Raw genomic sequence first — 25,650 nt, forward strand, 5'->3', positions numbered from 1 at the left:
AAATTGCTAGTTTATCACACGATTTGCAGTCAAGACATTTCTATACCCAAAAGTTTACTTCCTAATCATCAGAACTGATTGGTATGACAGCTTAATGTTAACTGAAAGCACACTATAATTTGCTGCCATTTTACCCACATTATGAGCTTCACAATTACTTTCTCTTAGAAACAATTCCAAGTTTTTACCTTCTGCGTAAGGCTGTAAGGTCATACCCTCAGAGTGTCTCTTAATTATCTGTATTTATTCTCAGTATGTGAATGACAAAATATCAGTTTTCCCTGGACACTGCAGAGAAGAGTTGCTTCAATGGGATACCCATTTCTAGTCACAAATATAATGTTTATTTAGTAATGTTTATCTACACAGATTGCTATAAACAATAACAGTGAGGTAAAGGGCCTCTCTGAGTTATTTTGTCTTAACTAACCAGTTTTAACCTATTTGATTTGGTATTGTCATTTACTATACAATTTACATTAAAAATCTATATATTCAAAGGGATTTGTTTACAATTTAAGAAAACTGCAATTGCAAACATATTTAAATGCTTTCAACTATTAATCCATGACAGACTGTCTAGTAATAAAGATACAAGGTAAGAGAATTGTGAATATACACTGGCAAAAGTTGCTACTCAGTGACACATTCAGCAAGTAGGAAGGATAAGAGCAAGATGGCAGTATGGACAAAGAGATCCAGAAATAAGGAATCATACAATCTTTAAATATCTTGCCTTTAAAGCAAAAAAAAATTTTTTAAAACAGCCATCTTCACAAACTACTTTGTCACCATCTAAAGGAATGACACAATATTTATCTTAAGGTTTATAAAAGGTGCAAATCTCTGTAGAGGAAAAACAAACGCATATCTTAAGCTTGTTCAAGTCCAAATGCTAAGGTCTCTTTCTGATTTGCAAAAGTGACCCTCAGACTTTAGCTGTTAAAAATTTCCAAATGAGGCCATCTGCTCACCAAGATATTTCTATGTTAAGAACCTTCAGTAAGGCATCTGGCCCAGTTTTTATAATCCCAAATTACCTTGGTTTCAACTTAATTTTTGTAAACTGGAAGTCCCTTAGGAAGAAAGTAAAATTTTCAATCTTTAAAATAAAGAGATATAAAAAATAAAACCTTATCATCTTGCTACATTTTCAAATTACATATTCTAAAACTGTACCTTATTCATCCCAATATATTAAAAAACATTATGTTGCAACACTGATTTAGAAATTTATACACTTTATCCTTTTGTGTGAGTACATAATATTATAATGTAAAATTAGTACACTATAATTAAATGCCCTTTTTCTTGGCATTTCCTCTGAATGAATCATCGCAGGAAGCTTTTCTTTCATCTTCATTTGTCTATTATTTCCCTGTATAGAACCACCTTAATATGAAGTGGTTAAAAGAAATGCCTTTAAGACTTAGTTATGGACCCTACAATAACTGTTTTTCAAGTAATTTAAGATTTTGTTAGTTGAAAATAATGGTTAATGACCACAATGGACTAGGGACCACTTGCAATCATATGGAAACAAAATAGCTTCATATCTCTTAGTGGGAAAATTATCCACACCTTGGAAACATTCCTAAACTTCTTGGACTACAGTTTTCCCATATCACAAAATAACTTACTTTGAACACTATTCACACCTCAAAATGAATTATTACTGATGGTTACTTCAATATTATGTGTTTGTTTATGCGGTTAAGCAAAATCTTTTCCATCAGCATCACTGGAAATGTATAGAGGGAATTAACAGAGAAGCAACATTTATATTGAGACTTTAACCACATTTCCAGTAATGCAACGGATTCATTAAAAGTGCTCCCCACTGCCAGAAGAGCAGTAACAACTATGGTTTCAGAGTAAGAAATGTTGAAAAGGAAACAAAAAAAAAAAAAACCGAATCCATTTTTCAGTTGATTATGCATCTCAGTATTAACTCTAGCTTTAAAAACAAGATCTTGCATCACTTACTCTGGTAGCAAAGACTATGAAATACTGGTTTCATGTTACTTATCAAATTACCTTTATATAACAAGAGTGGGCACCTAAGTTAGATAAGATCAGCTATCCACCCACCAATGTCAACAATACTAATCTCTCCCATATCAAATTATCATGAAAATTTTCTTAAAACTATAAACCAATAAAGTAAGTATATTAGGACCTTTTCTGAGAAATAAAACCTTATTACATAGTTATATGGCCATTCATGAGGTGCATATGTTTTCGAATTGAATGATTACTACCAAACAAATGAAAGCAAGTTCATACTGGAAAAGGGAAGAACTTTCTAAGTGAATGCATACCAGTATTTTATTAATTCTAGCAGGTAAAACTTGATTATGTTGTTTGGGCTCTTCCTTGTTATGTCAGGCTTAAAGAAACTAATTAAATTACTGAAAAGTAAGGGAAGATCTTGTAATAAAGAAATTCTTAAGTGTCAACACAGATTAGAGTCTTGATCATCTAAAGAGTATAATATGTAATACTCTATTTACCTAAATGTTAATATTTTTTAAATGGACACTGATTTATACACGTGTGAGCATGTGTATGCATGCACGACATCCCATTTACTTGTTTCTTAGTAAACTTCGAATAGAAAAAGCAGCACATTTAAGATGGCAATAGGAAAGTAAATGTACTTTCTAAGCTTTTCAGATTACTCCCAGTATAGCGACTTTCAAATTACATAGGAATTTGTAAATCTTTAAAGAAAACCATGTAGTTTGGTCCAAAACAGAAACAATGCCTCATTTTTTGTGGAAAAATAAAATTCTAATCACTAGATGATAGTTATGGTGCTGCTTAATGATGAAGAATATTCTACATAGCAAAATGAGAATGAAGGTTTTTTTCCTTCAAAAAGTACATATATGCAAATACTTCAAAATTCTAAGTATAGGCTGGGCATGGTGGCTCATGCCTGTAATCCCAGCACTTTGGGAGGCCAAGGTGGGTGGATCATGTGAGGTCAGAAGTTTAAGAGCAGCCTGGCCAACATGGCAAAACCCTGTCTCTACTAAAAATAGAAAACTTAGCCAGGTGTGGTGGCACGTGCCTCTAATTCCAGCTACTTGGGAGGCTGAGGCATGATAATTGCTTGAACCCAGGAGATAGAGGTTGCAGAGAGCCGAGATGTGCCACTGAACTCCAGCCTGGGTGACAGAGTCAGAATCTGTCTAAAAACAAAAAAAAAGTAAGTAACCTATCGAGTAAGACATTGAACTATAAATGCATGTCTATTTCTGATACATTCTAATTTTAAAAGTTTATAAATTCATTTTCACATCAATTTCAATTGGAGGGAGGAGGGAGAAGAAACAACAAACTTACACTATCCTCTTTTTCTTTCATTTTAAGAAACAGACACTTTCCCTCTAAATTGTCAGCATAAAGGAAGTTTTAAAAACTACAAAAATTGGGAAACCAATCTGATTCATCTGGCTATAGATATCAAATGAATGTCAGGCTTCAAGAGGGTAATGTGGTAATATCAAACAGGTAGCAAAAATTATGCATTGAGCACAACCAGGACAGTGACAAGAAAATAATTTGGGGATAATTACAGATGCCACATTAAATAGATTGTGAAAGATATAAAACTCAAATCCCCTTTTAAATAAATCTTATCTAAAAGAAGGATTATAGAAAATGGGAATGTATGATTTTTTTAATAAAACAATTCTGCTTCAGTGCAAATATGTAGTCCAAAACAACAAAAAAAGAAAATGTCTTATGTGACTTAGCACGAACAGTTTCCACAGCCTTTCACACTATTGACAATTTCTTCTTGTAGTTTCTTTCTTTCCTCCTCTTTGGATATATTTTCTTTCTTTGCTTCCCATTTGGGGTTATGATGGTTCTGCACACGGCTGCTCTGTGTATGCCACATTTCTGAATAGATACTATGAGGGTTAGCAAGCAAACCATGGTGGGTACCACGTTCGGCTACCTTACCCTAAAAAGCAAACACATGAGAAACACGGAGAAAGGTCATTTAACTAGTATAATAACTGAAAATACCAAATATTTTCTAACTAAGGATTTTGAAGGATTTGCATTCATTAAAATACTTCTCCCAATTCCTCATACACAGTACAAGTGAAAAAAAATTTAGGTAGGAATGCTTTCCTTCCTGTTGAGCTATCCAGTGCCAGGGAACAAACAAAAGGCTATAAAATTTCTAATACCATAAACACCATTTTACTTGAAGGAAATAAAATTGTAATGTTTCATTTGTCATTTTGAAGGGAAGGTTAAAATGTAAAAAGGTAATATTTTCCGTAATCAGCAAATATTCAAATCAAAAGCACTGCTATTTACACAGGCACTTAAAAGATTTAAAAATAATATCCTTAAATACTTACGTGTACTTTGAAATAAAAAAGATTTCATAAAATAAAAAAGATTTAATGAAAATGAAAAGTTTACTTCTTCCAGTAGCTGTTTTTGTTAACAATGGTTATTAAACTTAACACTGCAAAGATGTGGTGGTATAGATTCCAAACTCTGATCTACAATTAATTTGTTTCTTGATAGCTATGGTTAACCATGCTGAGAGACAAAAGGAATTCTGTCACTTTTACTGGTATTCCTGGTAACAGGACTTTTACAATAAACCCTTAAGTAAAATAACTGAAATTTGTCTGCGCCTACTTTTAAGTATTTACATGTAAGGTTATACTGCTATTTCTTGATTTATTCATTTCTGGCATTATCTACTAACTTCCTATTATGGAATACGGAGATTCAACACTCATACTATCCCACATTCCCACCACTCCATCATTTACTCTAATAACATCAGTTACATCACAAATTTTAATTCAGTGTTTACCTTATTACGACTATGTAAGTATTCCCTGCTTAGCTAAGTAGGTACTAGGATTACATATACATTTTCTTATACAGTCTTTTAATCCTGCTAGACTTAGTAACTTCCTTGTTTCTTTTTCATTTGCTTAGTTTTCTATGTCACTATTGGAAATCTCTCCAAAGTTTATTACAGAATTACGAAACCCTTTTCAACAGTATTTTTCTCATAATCAACTACATTAGGTAATCTATTAGTTTATTTCCCCCCACCACCCAGAGATATTTCCTTCAGAGCTTTTAGGTTGTTTTCTACATCCTCAATTCTGAAGTTGTATGATAATGTGCCCTGATATAGCTTTATTTTTCCTTTCCATTCATTGTGGTGGGTACTCAGGCCCTTTCAATCTAGAAACTCTTGCTCTGAAGTTCTAGACACTTTTTTGGTATTACTTTCTACGGCAAAAACCACAATAACTTTTGCACCAACCTATTATTTGACAATTTCCTCCCCTGTTTCTGGCCTCTCTAGAACTACCACTAGTCAGATGTTGGAGTTTTTAGACAAATTCTCTTGTTTTCTGATTTTTTCTCTATATTCTCTCTCTTTTGGAGATTTTCTCGACTTTATTTCAGCAAAGACATGTCTCATTTCTAAAATGTTGTTCTCAGGTCATTCCTTTATTTATTTACCAAACCCATTTTAAAATTTTGAAATATTTCAAGAGTGATACAATGAACAACTTTATATGCTTCTCCTAGTTTGGCAACCGTTATTTTTTCTTACATTTGCTTTCTCCACCTCACCTTCTCTCTATATATACATCACTTTTTTGCTACACCATCTAAGAATGAGCTGCAGACATCATTACATTTCACCCCTAAATATTTCATTAGCATGTATCTCCTAAAAATAAAGACATTCTCCTACATGACTTAAATACAACTATATCACACTCAGGAAATTTAACAATGGCCGGCCATGGTGGCTCGTGCCTGTAATCCCAGTTCTTTGGGAGGCTGAGACGAGAGGATTGCTTGAGCCCAGGAGTTTGAGACCAGCCTGGGCAACATGATGAGACACCTGCCCCCGCCCATCTCTACCAAAAATACAAAAAACAAAAAACCCAACAAAAAAAACTGAACAATGATATGATATTCTTATTTAACATACAGTCCATATTCAAACTTCATCGATTGTACCAATAATGTCCTTTATACTTTTTTCCATCTTGGATCCAATCAGGATCAACGCATTGAATTTATAACAGCTTTGTTCTAGTCTGTGTGTGTGTGATGTTGATATTTCTAAAATGTCCAGTCCTGTTTTTAAAAGACAGCCCTTCAATTTGTATTTGTCTAGTTGTTTCTGATTATTAGATCCAGGCTAAACTTTTGTTTTTTTGAGATGGGATCTTGCTATATTGCCCAGGCTGGTCTTGAACTTCTGGGCTCAGGTAATCCTCCCACCTCTGCGTCCCAAAGTGCTGTTATTACCCACATGAGCCACCACGCCCAGCCCAGGTTAAACATTTTGGGCAGAAAGAAAAGATAATATATCTTCAGTGCATTACATCAGGAAGTACATGAGTTCAATTTTGCTCCATTACTGATATTAGGTTTGATCATTTGGTTAAGGTGACATCTACCAGTTTCTCTATTTCTCTATTTTCAAGGTATTTTTTCTCTAATTAGTAAGTAATCTATGGTAATTTCAAACTGTGCAAATATTCTAGCCTCAATAGCTTTACACCACATGGTTTCAGCAACGAGTGAGGACCCTTACCTGAATCAATTATTACAATGGTGGCTGTAAAATGTGATTTTCTAAATTTGTAATTCTTTTTACATTTCATGTATTAGTTGGCTTTCTTCCTAAAGGGGAACTGTCCCTTTCCCCTTGATAATTTTTGTTTTAGTAGTATCATCATGGATGCATAGATGTTTTTTATTCAATGTATTATAATTAATTAGTGTCATTATTCTTTTTATGCCCCAATTGGATAGTGGGAGCTCATTCAAAATGGTTCCTGTGTCCTCATGACTTGTGNGCTGTTTTTGTTAACAATGGTTATTAAACTTAACACTGCAAAGATGTGGTGGTATAGATTCCAAACTCTGATCTACAATTAATTTGTTTCTTGATAGCTATGGTTAACCATGCTGAGAGACAAAAGGAATTCTGTCACTTTTACTGGTATTCCTGGTAACAGGACTTTTACAATAAACCCTTAAGTAAAATAACTGAAATTTGTCTGCGCCTACTTTTAAGTATTTACATGTAAGGTTATACTGCTATTTCTTGATTTATTCATTTCTGGCATTATCTACTAACTTCCTATTATGGAATACGGAGATTCAACACTCATACTATCCCACATTCCCACCACTCCATCATTTACTCTAATAACATCAGTTACATCACAAATTTTAATTCAGTGTTTACCTTATTACGACTATGTAAGTATTCCCTGCTTAGCTAAGTAGGTACTAGGATTACATATACATTTTCTTATACAGTCTTTTAATCCTGCTAGACTTAGTAACTTCCTTGTTTCTTTTCATTTGCTTAGTTTTCTATGTCACTATTGGAAATCTCTCCAAAGTTTATTACAGAATTACGAAACCCTTTTCAACAGTATTTTCTCATAATCAACTACATTAGGTAATCTATTAGTTTATTTCCCCCCACCACCCAGAGATATTTCCTTCAGAGCTTTTAGGTTGTTTTCTACATCCTCAATTCTGAAGTTGTATGATAATGTGCCCTGATATAGCTTTATTTTCCTTTCCATTCATTGTGGTGGGTACTCAGGCCCTTTCAATCTAGAAACTCTTGCTCTGAAGTTCTAGACACTTTTTTGGTATTACTTTCTACGGCAAAACCACAATAACTTTTGCACCAACCTATTATTTGACAATTTCCTCCCCTGTTTCTGGCCTCTCTAGAACTACCACTAGTCAGATGTTGGAGTTTTAGACAAATTCTCTTGTTTTCTGATTTTTTCTCTATATTCTCTCTCTTTTGGAGATTTTCTCGACTTTATTTCAGCAAAGACATGTCTCATTTCTAAAATGTTGTTCTCAGGTCATTCCTTTATTTATTTACCAAACCCATTTTAAAATTTTGAAATATTTCAAGAGTGATACAATGAACAACTTTATATGCTTCTCCTAGTTTGGCAACCGTTATTTTTTCTTACATTTGCTTTCTCCACCTCACCTTCTCTCTATATATACATCACTTTTTTGCTACACCATCTAAGAATGAGCTGCAGACATCATTACATTTCACCCCTAAATATTTCATTAGCATGTATCTCCTAAAATAAAGACATTCTCCTACATGACTTAAATACAACTATATCACACTCAGGAAATTTAACAATGGCCGGCCATGGTGGCTCGTGCCTGTAATCCCAGTTCTTTGGGAGGCTGAGACGAGAGGATTGCTTGAGCCCAGGAGTTTGAGACCAGCCTGGGCAACATGATGAGACACCTGCCCCGCCCATCTCTACCAAAATACAAAAAACAAAAAACCCAACAAAAAAAACTGAACAATGATATGATATTCTTATTTAACATACAGTCCATATTCAAACTTCATCGATTGTACCAATAATGTCCTTTATACTTTTTTCCATCTTGGATCCAATCAGGATCAACGCATTGAATTTATAACAGCTTTGTTCTAGTCTGTGTGTGTGTGATGTTGATATTTCTAAAATGTCCAGTCCTGTTTTAAAAGACAGCCCTTCAATTTGTATTTGTCTAGTTGTTTCTGATTATTAGATCCAGGCTAAACTTTTGTTTTTTTGAGATGGGATCTTGCTATATTGCCCAGGCTGGTCTTGAACTTCTGGGCTCAGGTAATCCTCCCACCTCTGCGTCCCAAAGTGCTGTTATTACCCACATGAGCCACCACGCCCAGCCCAGGTTAAACATTTTGGGCAGAAAGAAAAGATAATATATCTTCAGTGCATTACATCAGGAAGTACATGAGTTCAATTTTGCTCCATTACTGATATTAGGTTTGATCATTTGGTTAAGGTGACATCTACCAGTTTCTCTATTTCTCTATTTTCAAGGTATTTTTTCTCTAATTAGTAAGTAATCTATGGTAATTTCAAACTGTGCAAATATTCTAGCCTCAATAGCTTTACACCACATGGTTTCAGCAACGAGTGAGGACCCTTACCTGAATCAATTATTACAATGGTGGCTGTAAAATGTGATTTTCTAAATTTGTAATTCTTTTACATTTCATGTATTAGTTGGCTTTCTTCCTAAAGGGGAACTGTCCCTTTCCCCTTGATAATTTTGTTTTAGTAGTATCATCATGGATGCATAGATGTTTTTTATTCAATGTATTATAATTAATTAGTGTCATTATTCTTTTTATGCCCCAATTGGATAGTGGGAGCTCATTCAAAATGGTTCCTGTGTCCTCATGACTTGTGTTCATTAGTTTCCCTGACCCAGATCAGGAATCAACTACTTCTCCAAAAAGTGTTGGTTCCTTTTAGTGAGGAACAGTATTTAGTGCGCAAGATCTGGTTGCCAAGTATACTCATTACTACTGGGTTTTCACCGCTTCTAGGCCTCTTCAGTGAATAGAGTTAGGACATTTTTTTAAAATCATAAATTCAGACTGATAATTCTATTCTAATATATCGCAAGGTTCTCCTCTTCTTTGCCAATTCCACAGTTGTATCTTTCTTCTCCCAAGAGATCTGTTTCCCAACATCAATGTATTTACTCATAAGCTCAATCTTACACTATACACAAAAATAGTCTCAAAATGGTTACCCCCACACTACTACCAACAATACACTAAGTTAGAATTTCCTTTGGGTTATTTTTGTCTTTAAAATATATTCCACGAAGGGTATATAATCAAAGTAATATGTTCAAAAGTTACTTGGCTTAATTTATTTTTCTTCTGGGTGGTTATGTTAGCAATTTTATATGCAATTAGTTTTACTTCTTTCTGTTTGTATTTAATTTTATTTTACCCTTGTTGATTTAATTTTATTTTTGAAGGTATAAAACTACTAAGCATGGTTCAAAAGTAAAATATTAAAACTTCATTCTCTTTTCTGTATCTAACCCTTTGTACCCGCATCCCACAGGCAGCCAATTGCTTTAGTTTCTAGTTTACCCTTTGAGTTTTTTTGCAAAAATAAGCAGATATACATATATTCTTTTTTTCCCCTATCTTCTTTGCAAAAGGTAGCATGCTATATTCTCTTTTGTATGTACTTTTTTTTCCCACTTACCAATATATCCTACAGATCAGGCCATATAAGTTTCCTTTACTTTTTTGTTGTTGTTGTTTTTAATTTTTGGAGACAGAGTCTCGCTATGTTGTCCAGGCTGGTCTCCACCTCCTGGGCTCAAGTCATCCTCTCACCTCAGCCTCCCAAGTAGCTGGGATTACAGGTTACTTTTTTTCTTCTGTCCTTATTTTAGAAATACTGTATTTTCCATGATCTCTGAGCATATTAAGAAAGTCTACATTTTCCATTGAGTTCCTTATTTTCTGTTTTGGAGGTCTATCCACTGACATTTAAGAATAGAGCATTGAAAGGCTGACTGGAAGCTCTGTGTGCATTAAGATGCCTTCTAAACCAGTGGACTTCATGGTAGGATGATTATATAGATATCTGGACATTTTGTTGGGGTTCCCAAATACAAGTATCTTTCTTTTTTTCCTGGGGCTGCTTTTGCTTCTCCAGAGAAGAATCCTCCAATTATTTGCTGATGAGGAAAGGAGTAGTGATGGTAAAATAAACAACTGGTTGGCAAAGTTCTTGGAGCCAGTGGCACAAGAGGGCCTGTGGTCCTATCCTTTGGTATGTTTTGATTTTCAGTTAATCTCTCCCTTCATTGTTAATGTACCTGGTGGTCTGCTTGTGTCCAAAGCCAGTAATTTCCTGATGAGTAAATCTCCAGACTTGTGCTAAGCAACTTTATTTCTTATGCAGTCTTACACTTAATTGTTACTTTCAACCTCATGCTTATTGCCACCTTTCATCATGCCTGGTGCTTTCAATTCCTGAGCCTTTTCAGGGGTCTACAACATGAATCAATTTGCTTTTTTAAAAAATTGATGTCTCTCTCTTTTCACACACAGTATTGAACTTTTAGCTCTGCTAATCTATCTACTTACCAGTTTCCCCAATTTGCTGATATCTCTTGTCCACTGTTATTTCCTCTCCTATTATTCTTGTCCTTATGGCTTTATAGTTATTATACTTATTTTATTTATTAACTTTCATTTTAGTATGGTTAGGGGAAGAAGAGATAAACAAATGTATCCAACCTTCCACGTTTAACTAGAAGTTCCCTAGATATGCTGTCTTAACATTAATACTACTATAAGAAATTGCTGACAGAACACAGGAGGTGACAGATTATTAGTCAAAGCTAAGGTCATATTAGTTTCACTAGAAAATGAAAATCTGTTATGTTCATAATCAGACAACTACAGAATCATCAAATTATGAATAATAAAGAGATTCTTCTTTAGATACAGTTGCTATGATCAGTAATAAATTAGGTCCAATTACAACCCAAAATCCAAGTGGCAATGGCATAAAATAAGTGTATAGATACTATGAATTACATGGCATGAGGCAGGTGATCACATGCCTGCTAACGTATTTTAACAACTTCTATTTGTAAGAAAAGGCTCTCACTAAATGGCTGCATAGAATCAGAAAGCTTATAAAAAAGTAGCAGATTTTATTTAATATTCTTGAACATCAATGATATAATAAGGTATATTCACAAAATTTCCCATTTAAGACATTCTGGTACAACCATACTGGAAAAATCAGTTTGGTAATGAATGTAAATATTTAAGAACAAACCAACAGAAAGGCCTAGGGTCACAAGCATGCAAGCAACTTATGAAGGTAATAATATACAAACCACAACACTGAATACCCTATAAGAAATTTTAGTGGAGTGAAAAAGTCCCTTTAAATAGTTCAATATACAGATAGTACATGAGAATGCTTCTCTCTAAACTCTTATTACACAGGTTTTCAAAATGTGACCAGGCGTGGTGGTTATGCCTGTAATCCTAGTACTTTGTGGGGGTGAGGCAGGCAGGTCGCTTGAGCTCAGGAGTTCGAGACCAACCTGGGCAACATGGTGAAACCCCATCTCTACAAAAAATTAGCTGGGCGTGAGGCACGTGCCTGTAGTCCCAGCTACTTGGGGGGCTGAAGTGTGAGGATTGCTTGAGCCCAGGAGGTCGAGGCTACAGTGAGCTGAGATCGCGCCACTGTACTCCTGGGTGACAAAGTAAGACCGTGCCTCAAAAAGGAAAAAAAAAAACAAAATGATAAAGAATTGAAGATATATTTATTAGAAGGGAAAAATAATTACAGAAAAGGCTGAATGCAGGGTAGAAAACTGCATAATGTTAGAAATAATCAAGTACTAGGCGGGTGTGGGGAGAAGAGGTCCTCACAGGAAGGAGAAAATAAAAATTATTGCAATTTTCACATCTACCCATCACAATAGTGGTACTCTGATTTGTCTAGACTTTTACAGTATACTCGTATAGTAATTCCCTTAGAAGAGATAAAGCAGGCTATTTTTTTCTTACTTTCCCAAGAAGGAAAAACATAAAATAAAAATGACCATGTTTGAAAATGACCACTTTATTTTATGGTAATTTTCTTTTAACCATCAAGGTTATGTGCAGGTATTAGAAAAATAAAAATATATAATACAGCAAAGACACTGAGCAAAGAGTCTATTCAGAGCAAAAATGAATGCAGAAAAGTTATTTTATATATGCACCATTGAAAACCTGCTTCTATCGTGAAGATTTAATGCTTTCCTGATTAAACTTTTGTTTGTAATACTTTAATAGAGAGTGAGTTAATCTAGTTTATTCCTTCTTGGAAGTGACATGCATTATTTCCAATCAAAAGGGGCTAAAAACAGAACATTATCAGGATTCAATCTCAACCAAATAATGTAAGAAACAATATTTAAGCTTCTTGTATCTATAACAATTTCTAGTGTTCCTCAAATGCTAAACTTCAAAGTTAAATCTCTTACCTGGTCCAAGACAATGATTTCATCTGCATCAACCACTGTTGACAATCTGTGTGCAATGAAAATAGAAGTTCTGTGTTTGACCACATCCTTCATGGCACCAAGAATAGTCTGCAAGTTTGGTAATATGAAGAACAGGAGAAAATAAAAAGAACTATGCATTAGGCAAATGTAAATTAAAATAATCATACATTTCCTAAAGGAACACAAAAAATGCCAGTTAATCTTTTATTATGTAAATTTTATACTGATACCAAATATTACACCTAATCTAATAATTGCTAAAAGAAAGGGGAGAAAGCAAAAAGAGAAGGCAAATATGATCACATTATCATAGAAAAAAATTCTTTAAGATAGGCAACATTTCTCAAAATTACAAAATCTGGGAGAAAGTATTTTCTATACAAGTAAACAAATAAACAACTCTCGTGATATCAGGAACATAGCCACATATAATGTTTACCAATGAGAACAAAACTAAAATGAGGAGAGAGTTAAGTGATAGGACAGAGAGAAATTCAAAATAATCCAAAGATAGGGAGATTCAAAGACTATAGGAACATTTGCTTTTCCTTAGTTCAAACTCAGAGGACAGAAGGGGAAACAATGATAACTGTATATTTTTAACTGCAGAAACCTCTTTTTCAAAAGCATTCTGACTTCCTAATGCATCCCAGAAATATATTTTTGTTTATTCCCTGTAAAGTATAAGAGTTGTATATATATTCAGCTATACTTAGAAACCTGGGTCTAAGTACAGCAAGCTAGATGGAAATAGCAGTGTGGGGCATGGGGATATACTCAAATTTCCTATGAATATTTCTGAACATTTTATTTATTAAAGGAATAAAATTATCAAGAGCAAATGGTTACCCAGGAAAAGATCTTATATTTTACTAGGGCAGACTGATAATAAGTTACAAGGCCAATACTAAGAAAGCCTGTTATGTTTGTGAGGACTCCTTTTTTAACCTTTAACAACTTAAACTCTGACATCCTAGTGAAGACATTGGACTTTTTTAAAAGGCCCATTAAAATTTACCAAATCTTCCAATAACTCCTCCCCTTGGGGGGTTGTCTGTTGGCTCTTAATGGGTTATGCTCTCTGACATAATAAAGCTGTATGACTCAAATAATGACTGTTGGTAGGTCTTTTAGTTTGTGGTAGTATGACACATTTTTAGGTAAAAAGTTCTTATAAGCATGTTCCTACTTTTCCTATGAATGGGGTCTGGTCCTGCTTATGGTTCACTTTAAATATAACAAATCCCCAGGCTAACCAATTCACTTCAAAATTCAATTGCTTTAAATATGCTGCAGATCACACAATGGGCCCTGAAACTTAACTCCGTATGCAAATATTATGTCACACAGCCTGCAAAGCTGAATTAGGCCTATCCTTCAACACTAGGTTTACACTATGTATTGAATTAAAAGGTAGTTGAATGAAGGCAATTGACAAATGCATCTATCTTCAGTTCTAGATTAAGGGGATATGATAATGAAATTACCATTGTTGTTGAGACTTTTGTATGTAATATAAAGATGTTGCTATGAAATCTAACGCAGCTGTGGGGCAATGTCATGACATCAGTGTCACATCTTGGTGTTTCATAACACTTCCAGTGAAATGAATACAAATTGATACCAACACTGCAGCTTGTGTATGCCTGACTTGCATCTCATGAGTTGCTCCATGATAAGTGAAAGACTATCTGGTATGTACTATGTCACAGGTTTCACAATCACTTCCATGACTATTTTAATGAGTATTAAGTGGCAACAGGAGAGAGACTGAAACTTTCTTCCTTTGTCAGCATATCAGGTGATTCCTACAGCTTTGTAAGATGCAGGGGCAATACAACAACAGCATAAGTTATCACATAGTTCCAAAAGGAGACACATTTGCAAATGGACTTAATACTGTGGTATTTCTAGTTCAATGCAACCTGGCATTCTTACCATCAACACTTGCCATATGGAAAAAGGGAGATAGGCATTTTACTCTATAGCACTTACTACTGAAGTTTATTCAAAATACAGAGTAATGCAGCCATTTTACTGAAACTTCCAAGTATTAAACATTGAAGAGCTTTATATTTTAATCATAACTTACTTCTTCAGTAATCGAATCTAACGATGAAGTAGCTTCATCATAAAGTATGACTGGGGGGTCCTTCAAAATGGCTCTTGCAATTGCTACTCTTTGCTTTTCTCCTCCTGGTAAAGGAAAAGTTTACTTTAAGGAAGCATAGTGCATGCATATTTTATGTTTCTAGTGTTTCCATTGATTACAACCACCAAGTAATACATTGAACATTTCCCTATTCTCCTGATCACAGTCCATTTTACTGAGTTGTAGAGTTGAAGTTCATATATAATATCTTTTGACAAATTACATTCCCTGAAACATGAATGCACTACTGAATTCTGACTTTATAGCAGGTGGGAAGAATGAGAATGAGGCAGGAAGGTAACAACTTTGATTCTACTATTATTATTCTACCAGAAGTATGCTCACTATATGTTACTTTATATTACAGGTAATTCTCAATGAACAGCAATCTCAGAAAATTTCAATGACAGAATTGACAATGCCAAAAAAATCAATATCTGAAACCTGAAGACATTAAACTATGAATAACTGAATTCGTCTCTTAAGATAAAGAAGTAGCATTCAGCCAGTATTCTCAAGGATTGTTTTTTGACAGAAAGCTATTATTTTCACAGCATTCTTCAAAGTTAAAGGCATATACTAGATATCTCTTCCTTTATTTAGGTATTTATTGTAGGTCTCTAGCATATCAAATTTTTAAAATAGAAAGGATACAGGCCCAGAAAAGTTAAGTGATTGGCTCACGGTCACCGAGCAAGAACCTGGACTAGACCCATTCCAGTCCAACGCTCTTCTTATCACAATGTGTAAGCCCACATTTATTCCTAAACACAAGAATAAATATTTAGAAAGTATTTCTTAAATAAATAGGGAAAATATGTAGTGAAATGTCTAGAAACCTTTCTTTTATTACTGGGACTACTGTAGGTCTAAGGTCATCAATCTTATATAGAACTATAGTTGGAAGTACAGAAGATGGTACTCTGCTGACTATGTCCCTTTTAGCTTCTTTTCTTGTCTATTATACATTATCAATGTCTGAAAAAAACATATTTTTCAGCTTAAGTAACCTCTTTAAGAAATAAGCTCTAACCATTATCTGGTACATTAAATATTTTTATTTTTACTTGTTCTACAATTATTATCTTTGGCCTATAAAGGGGCTCCTTATTTTTAATATTAGTAAGTTTATATTTATGCTAGCCATATGCTTCCCCAACTCACAAGATCAAAATTCTCCTAACAAGGCAGGTACCATAAGTACTATCTTCCTGCCTACCTATCAACCCAGTAGCAGAAAGTTCCTCAAAGAAGTAGGAAGGACTAGTTTTGAAGTGCCTCTCAAATTTCAAGTGGAAACCAACTCAGTTGTAATTCTATTCAATAGTATTTTGGAACTTGGAGAAGAAATGTCTGTTTATTCTCTAACATAATTATTAGCATAGATGCTAAATAATAAATTGCTCATTTTGAGAGGTATGGTTGTAAGGAAATGGGAAATAGGTAAGAATAAAATTTCTTTAGCTATTCCTATCCCCCACAGGCATGCAGAAAGGAAAAATAAGATTACAAAATAGAACACAGCATAGCTGGCTGAGGCAAAGTCATGCATTAAGAGGGCTAGTTCATATTACATGATAAATTAGGGATCGCCAGAATTAGCCAAATGGACACATAATTTGGGGGTGGGCCAGATAACTGGAAATTACTCCTATTAAAAGCAGTAATAAAGTGCAAATGTGGACTGGAATGATACCAGCATCTTATACTACCAGGTAATGACCCAACCAACTTAACTTGAAAATAATCTTTGCTTAAAATTTTCTAAACCTAGCCCAAAACTTTCCAACAGACTGCCAATTCCTGGGTAACAGGCCTGTTTATGCTTCATTTTTTAAACTTTCAAATCATTTAGCATAGTAGCTTGCACATAGTGTGTATCTAATAAATGAAGCCAGTTTGTAATGAAGAGGAATGGGGATTCGTTAAAATTCATATAGAGTATTTCTCATTCTATTTTTGCCTTACCTCTATCTATAATCGATACATTTCGTCCCCAAACTAAACTAGACATTGCTATACTTTTGAAATTCAAATAATTTGGGGTAAAGAAACATTTTCTGTGTCCTCCAAAAAAATATCAGTCATTTTAGGGTAATTCATTCTTAAACCTAGCCATCTCATAATTAAACATTTAACAAGAAATGTATAAGCCTCAAAACATCCTTGGCCACAGAACAAAGGACATGAAAATGAAGTTGGCTGTAAGGAAAATATAGCAGGTAACAGGATCAAATATAAAGAGGTCAAAGTACTGAAAACATCTAATGATCTAGGAAGTTATGATGAGAGATATACACTATTCGTTATCAAATTACTTCTCCCTACCCTTACTACTTTCCCAGGTAAAGAATGATATTGTTTTTCCTTTATCATGAAGACTATAGATAACAAGTTAGTAATGATCTGAGCATATTTTGATAACTTACTTAATATCAAACACCTACAGTGTTTGCAGCTGCAAGTGAAAAAAAAAAAAAGACTTGCATGATTTGAGAATAGTTACTAGTATGTTGAACTGGTTACAGTGAGGGCTAGGAGATTAGTAACCCAATCAAATGTGACTCAATGAGCACTACATTTTGAAGTCTCTCATCACATTTTCTAAAACATGGCTCTGACAATTAGAGTTTGAAAGAAGTATACAAGAAGGGGGCAGGTCTAAAATCTCTGATCACCTGAAAGCTTGAGTCCTCGTTCCCCTACTTGGGTGTTGTATCCATGTGGCATTCGAAGAACTGCATCATGAAGTCCAGCTAATTTTGCCACCGCATACACTTCCTCAGGTGAAGCACTGATGTTTCCATATAAGAGGTTGTAATAAATAGTATTATGGAAGAGGACAGCATCCTGAAGCAGATATACTGAATGAATATATATCTATATCTCTCTCTATATATATGTTCATTATTAAAAACTCAAACAGTAAAGAGACAAAGGCATAAAGGGTAAAACATGACAGTCCCTTTCATCATCCCTCATCTGCGAAATCCCATTCCCTTCCCAGGGGTAGTCATCATAAACAATTTAGTGTGTATCATTCCAGACTTGTTCCTGCGAATTTATATATATAAACATGTATTTTTTCCCCCCAACACAAGTGTGGTCATTCTACACATATTATTTTGCAATTGCTTTTTTCACTTAACGCATCCTGGAGATTGTCCATGTCAATAACAGAAAACTAACTCATTCTTTCTAACAGTTGTATATTCCACACTATGGAAACATCATAATTTATGTATATATTCTCCTACTGATGGACCTTAATGTGATTTCCAAATTGTTGCTACTACAATGTTGGAATAAAACTATGTATATGACTTTGTACACCTGTGTGTTTCTGTAAGAAGAATCCCTAGAAGTAGACTGATGAGCTAAAAGTTAAGCATACATTTATCCTTTGATATTATTGCCCAAATGTCTTCCAAATATGGCCCTACCAGCAACCAATAATGTATAAGTACACACTAACCAATGGCATATGAAGGTGCCAGTTCCTCATATATTCAGAAACCCTGGCTATTAATAACTTTTAGTTGTTGCTACTCTTAGGGGAAAAATGTGCTTTTTGTTCAAATTAGCATTTCCCTAATTACTAATGAGGTTTGAATATGTTTTCCTATGTTTCTAAGAAGCTTTGACATTGATATTAAAACAGAAAACAAAGAATTTATACACTATATACATTTTTGGAGAAAGTTCACTTCAAGCATTCATTTGATATTTCAACTTATTCTCACATGGCACACTAAAGCTAATTTTCTTCAAGTGAGCATCCATCCCCTATTTTTCTTTCAATCTTTAAATGGTTGGAAGGCTATGGTTAGGTGAAATAAAATGACTCCATTAGTTCATATTAACCAGGATACCCATCTTCTTGAACATCATAATCAGATCAAGAATTTCATATATTGCTTTAAACAGTACTTAAATCATTTATATACCTATTATTAATAAAATTTCTCATATTGAGATAATACTTAAACTCAATAAGCTCATTGTATAAACAGAAACTGCTTATTTTTAAATAATTTATATTTAGGAAAAAGCTAAATATGCTAGGTGGAAATTTTGAAAATATAAAAACTAATATAAAATAAATACTGATTTTTTTGTGTAATTTCTGCGAAATGGGTAGATTTTAGCTGCTCTAGCCACAAAAACATGGGTAACTGTGAGATGATGGACATGTTAATTTGCTTCTCTACAGTAACCTAATTATATGTATCTCATAACATCATGTGAGATATCTTAAATATACACATGTAATAAATTAAAACTTAAATAATCCATATTCCCATCATGTAGCAAGATCTACTATTACATTTTGATATTCTCTCCTATCTTTTTTCTCCACTGAAATGTATTCATCTAATACTATAAAATCAGGATACTATATTTTGCTTGCTATCCTCTTTTAAATACTTTGTATTTGCATATTTTCATGACAATATTCTTTAAAACACAATATTTATGAATGGCTGCATGACTCTGATCCTATGATAATAACGTAACCATCTACTTACTGTTGGACATTTACATTGTTTCCAACTGATGCTACTATAAATAATGCTGTAATGAACATCTTTGTATATAAAGACTTGTTCACATCTCTGTTTATTTCCTTACTAAAATTTCCTACAGGCAGAATTATTGGAATAAAGGGTATGAATATTTTTCAGGCACTTGATACACATTGCCAATTTGCTTGTCAGGAAAGCTGTATACTTCCACCAGCAAAACAAGAGATTGTCCATTTTACACAGTCTTGCCCAAACTGGATATTAGGAATTTCAAAATCCTTGCCAATCTGATAGGTGAAAAAATGACACATATCCTGTTGTTGACTTAATTCATATTGCTAAGGCCTCCAATGAGGATGACAGTCTTTTGTTTATTGATCATGTATATTTTCCCTTTGTGAATGTGCTACTTCTCAAAAGGATGAGGATAATTGTTACAACGCCCAAGAGAATGGCAGGAATCTATTTACATGGATCAGGACACTGAATCCTAAGTAGTTACAGCTCAGAATCCAGTTCACTTGACACACAGTTTAGATTAGTGTTTCTTTTTCTTTCTTTTTTCTCTTTTTTATTTTTGAGACTGAGCCTCGCTCTGTTGCCCAGGCTGGAGTGCAATGGCACAATCTCGGTTCACTGCAACCTCCGCCTCCTGGATTCAAGCAATTCTCCTGCCTCAGCTTCCCGAGTAGCTGGTATTACAGGCGCCTGCCACCATGCTCGGCTAATTTTTGTATTTTCACTAGAGATGCAGTTTCATCATGCTGGCCAGGCTGGTCTTGAACTCCCGACCTCAGGCGATCTGCCTGCCTCGGCCTCCCAAAGTGCTGGGATTACAGGCGTGAGCCACCGTGCGGGGGCTAGTTTAGTGTTACTTAACATACAATCTATGAAACATCTCTAACAGAATAACCTAGGAGGCGTTTTCAAAAAGGCAGATTTCTGGGCCCCACATAGTCCTCCAAAATCGTAACTGGGGTATGTGAGAAAGAACTGGAAATATTAAATTAGATTATCTAATCCAATTTAAATGATATGATTTTTTAAAATTTATAAATGGTATTGTATATATTTAAGGTATAGAACATGTTATGAGATACATATAGTAAAATGATTACTATAGTGAACAAATTAACATATCCATCATCTCACATAGTTACCTAATAATTTCTCTAAATGACTCACGCTGACTAACGTGGGATTTTCAGTGAAAAAGAGGACAGAGAAGAGTCCATGTGTGGGATCATTTGGGGGATATTTTGCAAGCCACATATCCCCGTCCAATCACTCTCTTACAGTTCTTCCTCTACCCATATTTTGATCTATTCTCCCAGGGATTTGATTCTGGCTCCAGAAATCAACTTTATAATACATACTAGCTATAACTAATTCCCAGGTCTCTCTATAAGTTTTCATCATAGAAAAGCTCACATCCTATAAGGTTATCTACTTCTTAACTTCTCAGATCTTACTTTGAATTTATTTTCCCTCCAAAGTAACACAAGAAATGTTTATTAAATGTTTAACATGGGTTAGGCACTGTGCTTGGTACTGAAGGCAAAGTGGTTAACAAGGCATACAAAATTGAGGTTGGCAGCCAAGCTACTTTGTAATTATTATAAATCCACTATGTTGAAAACTGTTCCAAATTACAATAGTAGTTTTCATTTTCTGAACAATTATGTGATAGACTTGGTATTTTACATTTATTATCTCTAATCCATAATAATAATTATAATAATTCTATCCTAAAAGATAAATGGCGTCCTTATTTTACAGATGAGAAAATGGAGGCCCCAGGCCACAGAACTAATGACGGTTAGAGATGGGGTTAGAATCCAGGTCTGTGCTCTTTCTATTCTATTATGCTATCATTCCAGGGCTTCTTATCATGCAGATTTTCCCTTCACGTTTTTTTCCTTTCCTTTTTTAAAAAATCCCTTTTGGTACCAGAACTTCACTGGTAGGGTCTAATATTGACTAGTTCAGTAGCATATGTTGATCCCTTGATTCAAATTGTTCTAGTTACAGATTGATCAACCCAATAAATCTTCCAAAATTTGTTTTTTTCTGTTTTTAAATACCTGAGGTACCACTCCCACTGCCCTCCGAAGGCTTTCCAGGCTCACATCTTGTATATTTTGACCAGCAAGATAAATGCTACCCTTTTGAGGCTCATAGAAGCGAAACAATAGCCTCACTATTGTGCTTTTCCTGAAATTGGAGATGAAGAAAGGTTATTTAGCTCCTATTAATGTTAGGAAAACCCACTTTTAAACCACAGTAATCATTTTCATTATAATAAAGAAAAAATATTACATTGGGAATCATCAGTCTATAATACAGAATTTTACAAATAACTAAATTACCCACCCTGACCCACTACCTCCTACAATGGCCACTTTCTTTCCTGCAGGGACTTCAAAGGATATTCCACTAAGGACTTTCTGGCTCTCAATGTATTCAAAATGCACATTATCAAAGGCCACGGTAGCTGTTTGTGGTGTGATCTGAAGGGGAGATGCCATCACTTTGTCCTAGCAGGGAAGAGAAAAAAAAGCCACTTTACACACTGCCTAGAGTATAGCTATGAAGACAATTTTCTAATTCACAGAAAGAAAAAGGAAATAATGGAAAAGAAGGAGGTTTATAAGTGGACTTAGACCACTTCCCAGCATGCATTTAAAGATTTGTTTTCTCATGCTTCATGGCCAAAGTAAAACAAACCCTGAATGTTTTGGTTTCTGAGCAACTCTTTTTGAGGGGGGCGGTGGGGAGGGAGAAGGGATGATGGGCAGGGGAGGAAAGGGGTTGAGGATGCGAGGAGAGGCAATCATACATTCTGTGTCATTATTAGATAACTAAATTCAGTGTAAGTACAAATAATTCAACTTAACAAAATTTACTTTCTAGTATAACAGTCTTCATTAACATTGTAAGATTTTTATTATTTATTTATTTAGTTTATTTATGCTGAGACGGAGTTCGCTCTTGTTACCCATGCTGGAGTGCAATGGCACGATCTCGGCTCACCGCAACCTCCGCCTCCCGGGTTCAAGCGATTCTCCTGGCTCAGCCTCCCGAGTAGCTGGGATTACAGGCATGTGCCATCACGACCAGCTAATTTTGTATTTTTGGTAGAGATGGGGTTTCTTCATGTTGGTCAGGCTGGTCTAGAACTCTTGACCTCAGGTGATCCACCCACCTCGGCCTCCCAAAATGCTGGGATTACAGGCGTGAGCCACCATGCGTGGCCAGGTTTTTAAACATAGAAGTGAAAGCTCTAACAACCTCTTAATACAGGTGATAGCACCCCACCCCCCTGCCAATTCCTGCAAGTAAAAGAAATTGGGCTTGCTAAAGTGGTGATGTAGGAATATTCCTAGAATAATCCTACTAATAGGATGATGTTCACATACTTTTGAAAAGGTGCTATATGGATTACTTACTTTAATTCGGGTGTCTACCTTGAGTAGAGTAAACAAGGTGTTCATATCTATGAGTGCTTGTCTAGTCTCTCTATATACAGTTCCCAGAAAGTTCAGGGGTAATGAGAGTTGAAAAAGCAGTCCATTCACCATCACTAGATCTCCAACAGTAAGGGTGCCTTAATATGCAATTGGCAGAAGAAAAAAAGGGCATTTTAGATAAATGTTACATACTTTCCCAATTTAAGATAGAGAGGTTTATAGTCTATTATCACAGAAACAAAATATTCTTAATCAGCAACAACTCTTATGTCAACTCAATTTCAAAGCATTAATCCATGATTTAGGCAATACAGGGAACTTAGTATATGTTAAGAGGAATGGGAAAGGCCCACCTATACACTATATATAATATACAAAAAAGAATGGTTTAAGTGAGGATAGAAATGGAAGGCTAAAAGTTTCTCTTTTCCCCTAAGACACTAGCAATGGTTTCTTTGTAGTGTAACATAGAAATTTAAAATTAGTATACATTAAAATTGGAGAAAATAGACATTACAATTAAGGATGATAAACCATTCTGATGTACCTCAAGTTAAAGGAAACAAAATGAAACAACAACAACAAAATGTTGTTGTGACCTAAATATGTTTTCCACATATTTAGGTCACAGTGAATGAATGAATAGTAACTGAGTGGGGGTGGGGGGAGTTTACAGAAAAGAGGAGCAGACATTTACTTTTGAAGTGTTTTGCAAGTAAAAAAAGGAGTAGAAAGATTAAAAGGTTCCTGGTAATTCTTAAAAAAAGAGTGTTTGCAGTTTAGTCCTTTGAACTAAACACTAAATCAATTACATTGCTCTACAGGTCTACAAGAAAAATTAGAAAAACTAGATGCTAAAAAAAAAACAAAGTTGTTCTTAAAAGATCAGGTAGTTACAAACAGTAATCCCAATCAATGAATGAGCCAGTACTAAACAAAAAGAAGTTAAAAAACCATTATCAAACAATCAAGTAAATACATTCTGATACAAAGAGAAAAGTACTCCAAGGATGTTAAAGCACTTTAACATCCTTTATAATTAAGATACGCATACACATTCCTTTCATTAATCTTTATAAAAGTTGAACAGCCTGTAAATGTGATAGCCACAGACCCATTACCTGCCACAATTCCCTGACTGGCGAGCACCATTATAGCTGTTAAACCAACACTGAAAATAGCACTTTAACCAAAGTTCAGCATAGCCAGAGTAGAGGTACTTTTCAATGAAGCAGTCTCATACGTCTTCAAAAATCCATCATATCTCTGTGCTTCATATCTTTCATTATTAAAATACTACAAAAAATATAAAAATAACTATGGGCAAGTATAATTAGAATTTATTCTCTTAAGTGATCAGTATACTTTTCATCAGACTTCATGTATGAATACAATTTTGTACTGTAGATTCCATTTTAAAAATTGACTTTCAATATATTGTACTATGATATCCCTGCAGTTTTCCATAATGAATTGTATTTGAAAAGTCCACAAAATTCACCCAATAAACATTTACTGAATGCTTAGCTAATTCCAACCCAGATCTAAAACAAAATCTTCAATGATACTTCCTTCACAAAGCCTTCCCCTGAGACTCTGAATTGACAATTCCCACTACCCTCACAACATTATGCCTTCTTATCTAGTCACCTGCATACTTAAGTTCTTTCAGTACAGTATAAGATTCTGGGATAGCAGGGATTAGAAAGTAATCTTTTTTTTACCACCCTCCCCTGTGAAACCACTTAGAACACCGAAGAGGCATTCAGTAACTATTTGTTAAATGGAAAAATGAACAAATAAATGAAAGAATTAATGGGAAGCACTATGCTAGGCACTTTGAGGGATAGAAGAGAGTCAAGAATTTACATGCCAATTTGATTAGCTTACTGTTCATTCTGAATCAAGATGCTAACGGTATACAGTCATGCATCACTTAACAACGGAGATATGTTCTGAGAAATGCATATTTTAGGTAATTTTGACTGTGCAATCATCATAGAGTGTACTTACATAAACCTAGATGGTATAGACTACCACTCACCTAGACTATATGGTATAGCCTATTGCTCCTAGGCTACAAACCTGTACAGCACATTACTGTATTGAATATTGTAGAAAACTGTAACACAATGGTATTTGTATATCTAAACACAGAAACAGTATAGTAAAAGTATGGTAAAGAAGATTTGCAATGGTATATCCGTATAGAGCACTTAGCATGAATGGATCTTGCAGGACTGAAAATTGCTCTAGGTGAGTCAGTGAGGAAGTGGTGAGTGAATATGAAGGCCTAGGGCATTACCGTACACTACTGTGGACTTTATAAATACTGTATACTTAGGCTACACTAAATTTATTTAATATTTTATTTCTTCAATAATAAATTAAAATTAGCTTACTGTAACTTTTTTACTTTACAAACTTAAATTTTTAAAAACTTTCTTACTCTTTTTAATAACTTAGCTTAAAACACACACACATTGTACAGCTGTACAAAAATATTTTCTTTCTTCATATCCTTATTCTATAGGCTATTTTCTATTTAATTTTTTTTTTTTTTTTTTTT

The 25,650-nt window shown here is 34.4% G+C and overlaps 1 protein-coding gene across 1 annotated transcript in view; it reads right to left on the minus strand.

The window, feature by feature from the left end:
* Positions 1–3,670: 3,670 nt before the first annotated feature.
* The window catches only part of ABCB7 (ATP binding cassette subfamily B member 7), a 26,290-nt gene continuing 4,310 nt past the window's right edge, over positions 3,671–25,650 (minus strand). Inside the window, exons 5-12 of the mRNA XM_017856572.1 lie at positions 24,203–24,377; positions 23,061–23,218; positions 21,985–22,148; positions 21,696–21,825; positions 17,764–17,935; positions 15,026–15,129; positions 12,913–13,020; positions 3,671–3,976 (exon numbers count right to left, since the gene is read on the minus strand). Of these exons, the coding sequence (XP_017712061.1) occupies positions 3,761–3,976; positions 12,913–13,020; positions 15,026–15,129; positions 17,764–17,935; positions 21,696–21,825; positions 21,985–22,148; positions 23,061–23,218; positions 24,203–24,233 (1,083 nt within the window). The 5' untranslated portion in view covers positions 24,234–24,377 and the 3' untranslated portion in view covers positions 3,671–3,760. The remainder of the gene's footprint in view (positions 3,977–12,912; positions 13,021–15,025; positions 15,130–17,763; positions 17,936–21,695; positions 21,826–21,984; positions 22,149–23,060; positions 23,219–24,202; positions 24,378–25,650) is intronic.

Source organism: Rhinopithecus bieti, unplaced genomic scaffold, assembly GCF_001698545.2.
Source record: "Rhinopithecus bieti isolate Rb0 unplaced genomic scaffold, ASM169854v2 scaffold_45361, whole genome shotgun sequence".
NCBI classification, from domain to species: domain Eukaryota; kingdom Metazoa; phylum Chordata; class Mammalia; order Primates; family Cercopithecidae; genus Rhinopithecus; species Rhinopithecus bieti.